Source organism: Asterias amurensis, chromosome 10 (genome assembly GCF_032118995.1).
Source record: "Asterias amurensis chromosome 10, ASM3211899v1".
In the NCBI taxonomy this organism is placed as follows: domain Eukaryota; kingdom Metazoa; phylum Echinodermata; class Asteroidea; order Forcipulatida; family Asteriidae; genus Asterias; species Asterias amurensis.
In genome coordinates this window covers 12,037,639-12,048,512 of record NC_092657.1, presented here as the reverse complement: position 1 = coordinate 12,048,512, position 10,874 = coordinate 12,037,639, and the positions used below count along the sequence as shown (strand labels likewise).

The 10,874-nt window shown below is 37.4% G+C and overlaps 1 protein-coding gene across 1 annotated transcript; it reads left to right on the top strand.

The window, feature by feature from the left end:
• The first annotated feature begins 3,557 nt into the window (after positions 1-3,557).
• Positions 3,558-8,307, top strand: LOC139942586 (uncharacterized). Its single transcript, XM_071939446.1, has 2 exons — positions 3,558-3,631; positions 5,339-8,307. The coding sequence occupies exon 2, from the start codon at positions 5,359-5,361 to the stop codon at positions 7,306-7,308; it is 1,950 nt and encodes a 649-aa protein (XP_071795547.1). The 5' UTR covers positions 3,558-3,631; positions 5,339-5,358; the 3' UTR covers positions 7,309-8,307.
• Positions 8,308-10,874: the final 2,567 nt, after the last annotated feature.

Genomic DNA, 10,874 nt, shown 5'->3' with positions numbered 1-10,874 from the left:
AGTATTACTCGTTGGGCGAACAAACCTTGCATGCCATCTAATTTTTGTGCAACTTCAGGTTGAACTTTACTTTTAACAAACTGTCCTTGTTTTTAAATTGTCTTATGTGTAGTGTTTGTTTCACTTAGCAGTAAATACGTTGGCACTATATATGTTGCCACTGGTTTTCTTGTAGTTTTTGTACATAAACTTGCAGTTTTGCACTGTGTGCACATACATTATTTTTACTGTGGCTTTCTGATCATGGGCAGTGACTGTATTTTGGGACTCAAAAATCGTAGCGCCTACCTAGAAAATTGTTAGTCTAGTTCCAAGTCAACATGGTCATTGAGACTTTGTGTTTTTTAAATATATTTCTTACAATTTTAAATGGTTAAATGATTTACAATTTAGGACTTACTAGGCACCATTGACAGCACAAAGTTAATATAATGTCTGTGTACCAGTGTGTCAGATGATCCCTTTGGTAAATTTTAAGTTTACATGCCTCATACTAAATTAGAACAATTACATTAAATCACTAAGACATGTTATAGTCCACAACAAAAACATTGTTTTGGAAGAGGAGTTTTTGAGGTTTGAAAAGAACAAGACACATATTACTTACGCAGCAGTTTTCATCAACCCAGCACTTGAGAAAATTTTTCTTTATGTATTTATATTTGTGTAAAATAGTAAAACATTCTTGGTAGAACATTTAGTATGTTATGTTTTATTCATTTTCCTCACAGACAATGCAATAGATATGGAAGCTTTGGATGGAGCTGTTAAGAGAAGAGTGCTTAAGAGTCAGTTCAGGTAAATAATTGACATAGTTGCTCACGGTCAAAAAATGAATTTTTGCTTATATACTTTGTGGGTGGAAGGGCCTTGGGGTGCAAGTAAACAAAATTGCATTTTCAATTATATATATAGCCCGTTGCCATGGTTACGGCTCATTTTGTTTTTTGGCCATTTTAGGCCGATTTGGGGTTCTGAAAAACTGGTTTTTAGCTCATATTTACAACTCAACCCCACCAAAATATTCTTTTTTTTTACCGTGGACACGTATGTCGATATTATGTGAAAAGACCCTTAAAAAGGATTTTGTTCACGTTTTTGGGAAAAAAGTCTAGTTTTGAGGCAGTACTGTCACAACAGGATACAATTGCCAAAGTTTTTGACACCAGATATGGAAAGACAAATGTTGGCCCTAATCACAGCCGAAAGGAAAATTTTCTGAGACCACTGGCAAGTTGACATTTTGGGGTCCAAAAATAGGGTAAAGATGTCGATTTTGCAAGTTCTAAAAACATACTGTAATGCATGATTCAAAAATAGCACAAGGGTGATATTTAAAGCAATAATTTGTTTTCTCAAGGAAGGCCAAGGATGATACTTTGTAGTGATATAAAAGGTTTTTTGAAATAATGTTGCATTTTGGTGGAGTGGAGTTGTAAATACGAGCTAAAAACCAGTTTTTCAAACCCTAAAATCGGCCTAAAATGACCAAAAAACAAAATGAGCCGTAACCATGGCAACGGGCTATATATAGAATTGAAAATGCAATTTTGTTTATTTGCACCCCAAGGCCCTTCCACCCACAAAGTTAAAAAAAAAAAAAACATTTTTTGACCGTGAGCAACTATGTCAATTATTTACCTGAACTGACTCTTAATGAATCGATATAACAAAGGGATTAAATGAATATTATTTAAAGTAGATTATCTGGAGGTTAAAATAATATTGATGTGTTTGTATTTATTAAGTTACTGCAAGTGCAGCAACTCCTGATGAACCCAAAGAGAAGCAAGAGACAGCTGAAGATGTACTTGAAAAGGTTCAGTGGCTAAAGGACAACTGTGCACCTTCTACCAAAGTCAACGAGTACATGTCATTGAAATCAAAGCACAGGGCAGAATGGGTGAAGGATAAGGAGAGAACTGTTGCAGAAATCTAGGAGGAGTCCCCCAGGCTGCTTGCTATTGGGATGGTAGGTTCCTACCAAGTATAATGGGACAGTACATATTGTTACCTATGTAATTAGTTTTCCTCTATGATATATGTGCATAATGAGGGAATTTCTGGACAATTGGTGGTTTCAGATTTGCCAGGTTAATGAACGTGAATGTCGGGCAATTGTTTTGTAAAAACCTCACGTTTTCAGCATGCGTGAGGGCGCCGAAAAGTTGCTCTCGCGTGCAGTTTAGACTAGGTTAAAATCGGATGGTGAGTTTTTCCCCAATCAAAGTTAACTCATTAGTTAATATACATATGTTTTGATAAAACCCAGTCTGTAATTGTTTATTAGAATTGATAAAGATTGTTCATACTATTGTGTAGTTATCGTGTATTTCCAGCCAAAACCAGTCCCAAATTTCTAGTTGTCGGAAATAATATACGTCATTTTGATACGTGAATCAAATATGGGAATAATTTATTGTCGCCCTTTCCAATTATCTGCCAATCGCTCTTATTAGTTGTTTTGCAGTATTAATTTCCTAATCCCTATCTTTTCTTAAATAAATGAATGAAACTTACTACATCCACCTACTGAACTACATGTAAATGCCCAGCATTCATACCAAGTGATCCAATTAGCCTGAATTCTAGCAATCAACAATTCCTGATTTACCTTCCTGGTTATACTGAACTGATTAAACTCTGATTAAAGAACAATCATCAAATAAAACAGAAAGTTGACTCCGTTTGTTATTTTGTTCATTTACCATGAACTACAAACACGACAGGACTGTACCTATATTTTCGCCAGTCAAGTGTGAACAGTTTTTGCATAACAACAATGCTGTATACAAATACCCAGTCTTTTGTCCGTTTCAGGGAATGTCATGGTCATGCATATACAGTTTATGATGTTGTGATGTGTGACGTATATTCTTTTTTTTCTTTTCTTTTTTTTAAGTCTTTCCAATTTGGCAGGCTCTCTTTGCCTCTCCATTCTCTAATGTGTTGTATTTTTGATGACTGAAAATGTTTTACTTTTATTGAGGGCAATCTTTAATATACTGTAAAACACTTCGATTGTTAAAAGAGGCGTGGATTTCACAATGAGTTAAGACTAGCCATACGTTTTTAGTATCTCCTAAGACTAGTCCTAAGTTTGGACTAGTCCTAACTTTTTGTGAAATCGACCCCTGATTTGTCGATAACATGACATTAAACAATCATCATCTGATTGTTTTCGTACGTTGTTCAATACCAAATACGGAAGTACATGTTTGTATAGTTTACACTTGCATCGTTTTGCATATGGTTTATGTTGGGATCAAATGTTAAATTGACTGTCGAATCAGTTGATGTCAAATGGAAACATTATCACGCACTACCAATCCTGGTACCATTGGACGCTACAAATATTAGTGTGTTTTTCCAGTTGCGCATGAGTGTTTATCCAAACATGTAAGCCTACGCACTGTACTTTCATATGCAAATAGGGTTTGCAATTGGGTTTTTCCAGCGGTGTGAAACTACCATTGTGCAAGGGCGTTTGGCCGATATATGCACTGTATATGTAACTGTTGTTGTCCCATTCCAATGTCATTTTGTATTTTGTTTGCCGGCTATCAGTGAGTTAAGCAAAGAAGATCAACTTTGTTAAGTGTGTTAATTAAAGTGGCATCTACAGCTACAGGTAAGACTGTGTTTCATTAGGGTATTTGCTGTCCTAAATGACAGCACGGACATTGTGAACTATGTGATCATGATTTAGTACATAAGAACCAGTATTTTATTTTATTTATTTATTTATTTTTTTTTTTTTTTTGGGGGGGGGCGGGCTGATCATCCTTACTCGCAGCTTAGAGCTGAATTGCGAAGGACGCGGCTACAACGTGTTCTAGAAGCAGGCATGCAATGGCGCATCTGGCTGCCAGCCACATCAACTCGTTATGGCCACGGAGCACAGCCAATATCGATTTTTTTTCCCCGAGCCGAATCGAACCCGGGGGTCACCTTGGTGAGAGGCGAGCGCTTTACGCACAAGCCAATCATGTCACCCATGTGCATATATACTGCCACACTACCCTTAATGTGGTTTTGGTCCTCCTTGGTCACAACCTACATAGTCGGTGAGACGAATGATTGAGGCAACATTCCCAAATCCAAACTTAGATAAATGCTGACCAGATTGACCCTAAAAACCAACAACGCTGACTCGGGTATGTGTAAATGATGGATGCAAGTTTACTGTGGAAACATTAACCGTTTAAATGTTGATGCTAAACATTGTTACTGCTTGTTTGTTTAACAAAGTAAATGTGTCCTTTTATATACGTTTAGTAAAGACTGAATATCAATTACATTGCAATATTACTTGAAATATATGTAATACAGCTTTGGTTAGTATGGTGTATTTTAGAAGAATTTTTCACTCTGAAGTACTTCAATTATGAAACAAATCACATTGCAATTTTTATCCTAACAATATTTATATTTGGTACTGACAGACACGTTTTTCATGTTATGCGTTCCAATGGTAAATTATTCTCCTTGCGTGGATATAACTGCTACAAATCTTAGGCAATAATCAGAAACAATACCACATTTTGAAATGAAATGTGTACATGTAGTTTTATAGAGTTATCCAAACTAGGAGTAAAACAAAAAAATACCTACATATTCCAAACGATTACAATTCATTCAAAGAGGCAAACATTATTGTTAGCAACTATTTGGACGACAAAATTACCAATCCACTGTACTGAAAATGGTATGTTGATATATTTTTTAGAGCAACGTCGGCGGAACGCTTTGAAGAATGTGGACAATTGTTTTCTCCCATTTGCAAAGCATAGATTTATATAAAGGCAGACATGCTATGTTGGGTTCGCAAAGTAGATCAAGAAATAATGGTAACAATATCGAATTAATTATACATATCAAACTTACATAATAAAATAAGACAGTTTGTTAATATTTGGGGGTTTGATGATGGAATTTAATTCAACGATTTATTGTATCATACAATGAAAGTTTGTTTTTGTTTTGTTTCACCAGTGTTTTTTTATTTCTTCACCCGCTGTAGGTACATTAAAAACAAAAAGTTTTTTTAGCCTTAAAATCTTATAAAACAAACAATCGCGAACAATAGATGGAATTTCTTTCCACAAACATGTTAGTATATGTTATTGCAGTTTATTGCCACACGGGCAGGCACTTTGCTAAATAATGTCGGCTAAAAAACAGGATTGGTTGGTGTTTTCAAATGGCGTCCGCTCTCCAGTCATTATAACATATATCACTGCTCTACACCTAGTAAGTCTGCTGCCACCAAGTGTCCAAAAGTCATTGACTGGATGATTTAATGAAAATGAAACATTTGTTTGTATTCGTATAACAGGACAGCCCAGTCTCACCAAGATGGCCGAAGCTGCTCTTCACACTGAGACCACTTGCAAGATTAGACATGTACACATCGAATGCCCAATCTGCTTGGCTCGGTTCATCGATCCGAAAATCCTGGACTGCCAGCACAGCTTCTGCCTAAAATGTCTTCAGGAACTTGTAGACAAACAGGATCCAAAGACGGACTTCATCACTTGCCCAGTGTGTAGAGAGAAAACTTCAATCCCAGATAAGGGACCATCGGCTCTTCTCAACTGCTTTCTCTTGAGCTCGCTTATTGATGACGTCATCAATCCGGATGGTCCCGGAGAGGACATTAGGCCTAACCCTCTTGTATCGATTTGCGAAGGATGCGACGAAGGTCTTGAAGCCGTCTCACGGTGTATTGACTGTGATGCGAAATGTTGCAAGATTTGTTTGGAATACCACGCCAAAATAAAATTGAACAGGCATCATCGAGTCGTTAATGCAGCCGGGTCGTCAAATGAAGGATCCAGAGACCAGAAACAAACTTGCTCTCCAAAATGCCGGAAACACACTGACCAGGAACTTTGTTTTTACTGTGAAACGTGTGATTTACTCGTGTGTCCTAAATGTGCGGTGCTCGATCACCGATCGTCAGACCACAACCTTTCTGAAATCAATGATTCCATTCGATCGTATCGTCTAGCTGTTGAAGAGGCTTTGATGAAGTTTGATGAATGTCGCAAGCAATTTCAAAAAGTGGATAACTCTATCAAACACTCACAGCATAGATTACAGCTCATGGTCGACCGGGCTCTTCGAGATATTGTGGCCAAGGAGAAAGAGGAAGTTGCAAAAATCAGGAAAGCATCTCGCCTCTTTCAAGACAGAATAACTCAAATCGGTCAAGAAAGAGGTGAGGAATTTGGCAGCATACAGATCAGCAATAGCGATAAGATGAGCCGTGCAGAGCAGATCGTAGCTTCAGTCAACGACTTGATGCAACATGCTGATGACTTTGAGCTGATGGACCTCAAGCCAAAGGTTATGCACAACTTGACATTCCACAATGAGCTCAAGTTTCAAACAGTGCAGCATAGCAAGTCATTCATCGGGTTCAAAGGTCATGATGTCGTCACTGATGCGGATATCGGTGAAATACTAGATGAAGAGAAGTGGGAGTTGAAGACAGAGTTTAGTGATGACGAGACAGTTGATGGGGAGTTCAAAGGGACAGCGAATGCTGCTTGTTTTAGCAACGGTGACATTGTCGTTGCTGATGCACTAAGACATGTATTGCTCACATTTACATCCGAGGGTAATTTCAAATCTAAAGGTGTGCAAAGTAGAACACAAGATGGACAGCTAGAAGACCCTGCCGGCGTTGCGGTGACCTTTGATGACCTGCTTCTGGTTCCTGACGGACAGGATGTAAAGGTTTATGATAGCGAACTGCGATATATTCGACAGTTCAGACCCTCACGGAATCAAGTCGAGGGGCAGTCAAAGAGTTTACTCGCTGGTATTGCTGTTGACAAGAAAGATCGTATTGCATTGTATGACTGTGAGAGAAAGGTAATATCTCTTCATAACAAGGATGGATCCACCATTTCCACAATACATCATGATGCTATTGGCGACATCGGCAGTCCAAGCTTTCTATCTGTTAACAGCAAGGAACGACTGATCTTTACAAACCCCTATGAGATGAAACTAGTTTGTCTGGATTTCATGGGAAACGAGGTTTTCAATATCAGCATCTCGTATGACGGCAAACCTGTAAAGCCTAATGGAGTGTGTTGTGATGATGCTGGGGATATATATGTATCTATTCTTGACGATACGGAGGGAACCGGTGAGATACATCACTACGACGCATCAGGTGGGCACATCGGCTGTGTAGGTCGTGGCTTGCTCTTTCCTATAGGTATGACTTTTTCTCCGACCGGTGGCCTCATCGTGGCTGATAAACACTCGGTTAAGATCTTGCATCGCGTGTGAGTGTCGATGACGTTATGGTCGTAAAATGTACAATTATAATTGGTGATAAGGTAATTTGCAACTTCTAAAGTTTAACACTCATAGTTAACCTTCATAAACCTCAAGAATGCGAATAATCTGCCACATGGACAAAACATTACTTTTTTTTTACAACGTACCGATCACTTAATGGTAATTGTCAGAGACCAATCTTCTCACTTGGTGTATCTCAACATATAAATAAAATAACCCACCTTTAAGCCTTTAATACAAATGTTGTGTTCTATTTTCGCAAATGAATACTATTTTCGCTGTGGCGGTTATATCAATTGGGTCATATTCGATCTCATGTCATTTCAAGCCAGAAGTAATTCTTAACCCGGTTACCCAAACGAAAAGGGGTGGTGAATACCATTCAGAGATATTGCTCTTTTAGCAGAAATATACATAACATTACTATTAATCATAATATCATTATCAAAAGTACTAAAGTTTCCTGAGTTTTAAAAATATCCACTCAGAATGCAAACATACAATACTAGGAGTAGACAACGGTTCATGTAAGAACCGTAAACAATAAATCTGATAAACCACTTTGATATTCTCGTCATAAAATCGAAGTATGAACACGAGATACTGGAAAGGTTGTAGGGATTCGAAAACCGACAGTTGGATGATGGTATCAGTTTGGTCTCGAATTTCTCAAGAGTGAACTGTAGGAAAAGCGTATTGTCAAAATGATCTGAAAGGGGTTGCTTGTAACTGCGGACTCCTACGTTTCTTTTGAATCAATACAACTTAACAACGTACGAAGGCCCATTTATTTTATTTTATTGTTTCTTTTTCTTATTTTGAAAATTGAAAATGCAACCTTAGGGGTGAGTACTATTTATCTGTAAGAGTAAATTATAAAACCATTCTTTACAAAATAAAAACAATTCTGCATACAGTTTTAACTTCAGACATTCCATTTAAAGCAGTACAACATATGCTAGGGCGCAGTCGACAAATATTACGATAAACACGATTTATTTAAAAAAAAACAAAAAAAAAAAACCAGAAAACTTTAACCTACAAAGTATTAGCTTCAATTTTTAATATCCGTACCAGCTTGTACGCTTTTGTAAACTCTGGTAACTCTATTCTAATAAAAATAGTTTGTTAAAGTTTGTTACGGATTTCATTTTAAAATTATTTACTCAGTCGATGATCAATGTAACTTGAACATTTGTTTTTGTTACCAAGAAAAATTCGGTTAACTATTTAATAGTTAACCGAATTTTTTCCCCTCTGTGTTCGTGGCAGATGGTGTTGTTGTTTACCGTTATACAATTATTAATCTTTAATAAACTTTTGTAAACTAAAGCTTTTGTAAATATTGCTTGGAAATGCGGCTCAACCAAAAGTTAGCAGGAATCAAATCGTGGACTATGCAAGTTAGGCCTACATGGTGATTGGGCTTGCCACAGTATAGTCTGGTGAGCATTTTTGGGGGCGTTGCTACTTTTATTGGTTTTTCATAAATACCTCTTACAGTTTCGCTTTACCTATTGGTGGAGAGCGCGTCACGTGGGTTGCTTAAACGGTTGATAATAACCAGCTGGAGCTGTTTATAACCGGTTGTTTTCGGATACTACACGCTAGTATTGATGCACGACGTTTCTCGTTACGGCTCATGCGGGCGCTGTTGGTGAGTTGACCGCGCTTTGTGTGAAAGGAACACGAAAAACGTCTTGCACCAAGACTGTACGCGCACAGATGCATATCCGAAAACTGTCTCGAATGCTTATCCGAAAACAGATTTTCTTACTTCATTAACAAAAACAGGCATGAATGGGAAGAAAAGAGTGACTCGTTAAACAGCCGTGCGATAAAAGCCCTCGCATTCGGCTCGGGCCTTTATCGCACGTCAACGACCCTGCAGGTTTTAAACGCCAGTTTAATAGCTCGTCGCTACCATTTTAATCCCTTGAAAATAACCACACGCAATTACCTTACTTTGGTATCAGTTGTTTTTTTAAAACTCACCATTTCCCATTGATTAATATCATGGCTAAACAGAAAGACACTTTGAATTGTATCATTATTCATTATGTTGGAATTGTCACGTGATGAGTGAAAATTGTTTGTTTACTGATCAGAAGTAACTGATGCTATCATTCTTTAAAGACAGCGGACACTATCGGTAACTGTCAAAGACCACTCCTCTCACTTAGTGTATCTAAACACATGCATAAAACAACAAACCTGTGAACATTTGAACTCAATTGGTCGTCTAAATTGTGAGATATGAATTAAATAAAAAAACACCCTTGTCACACAAAGTTGTGTGCTTTATATGCTTGATTTCGAGACCTCAAACTCTACACTTGAGGTCTTTAAATCAAATTCGTTGAAAATAACTTCTTCCTCGAAAACTACCTCACTTAAGAGGGAGCCGTTTCTTACAATGTTGTATACTATCAACCTCTCCCCATTTCTCGTTACCAAGTGAGGTTTTATGCTGATAATTATTTTGAGTAATTACCAATCGTGTCCACTGCCTTTAAATGATAAAACAATTTTGCATACAGATTTTAACTTGCCATGCCATTTTATAACAATGGACATCTCGACGGTGCCAATGTCCAAGCAGGAAAACAAAACTTAAATGATTCCACAATCTGAGAAATGCAACTTAAAGTTTACACTTCACAGATTCAACCAATGGCCGATGAATGTGATATATTATTGCATAACCAGATTACTTCGAAGTAAGATTAATCTCAAGTTTTTTTTTTTTTTTTTTTTTACATTTGAAAGCTACAGTAAGCTTCCAGCAAACATACTGATAAACAACGTAAACGTTCCCTTCAATGTATGTTATTTAAAAAGATATTCAAGGTAAATCACGATTCAGTGACTAAATAGTGACTGGATACAACGGATTATTGTTTTTGAGGCAGCTTTTTGTAAGGATGCACATTATTGGTTGAAAGCTTATTGAGATTCAAGCGTTAGAATTAGTTCAGTTTTTAAAGTAATCCCGAGGTCGAATATATGGTGTATGTATAGTGATGTATGTTCAATATTAAAATTGTTTGATTTCGACTGACTGGAAAGTTCTTGGCCAAAGTCCAAGTCACGTACGATGTTGTGTTAGGATTTTCTATAACATGATTGGTCAGTTTGAACGGTACTGAGACGTGATTGGTCAGTTTGAACGGTACTGAGACACGATTGGTCAGTTTGAACGGTACTGAGACATTATTTGTGCGATGTACATATAGAACATTGTTTATCCAAGTGATGTTTGCCATATTACGATAACTTTTGTACGCTTCATGGCTTCAGCCTTATCATAAGCGACCAAATACGTGAACGTGAACGTCAGAAAATTGCGTTTTAAAAATGTCACGTTTTTAGCATACGTGAGTTTACCATTTTTGTAGCGTCAGGTAAGAACGTGCAGACGTCATACGTGACCATGCAATTAGCCCAAAGTGGTGACGTCGCCAAGAAACAACACAAGTTATATTCTTATTTGTTTACGTGCGCGTGGTCAGAAGGGCGTAAGACATGGGAATATAACTAGAAGTCTGCTTCCA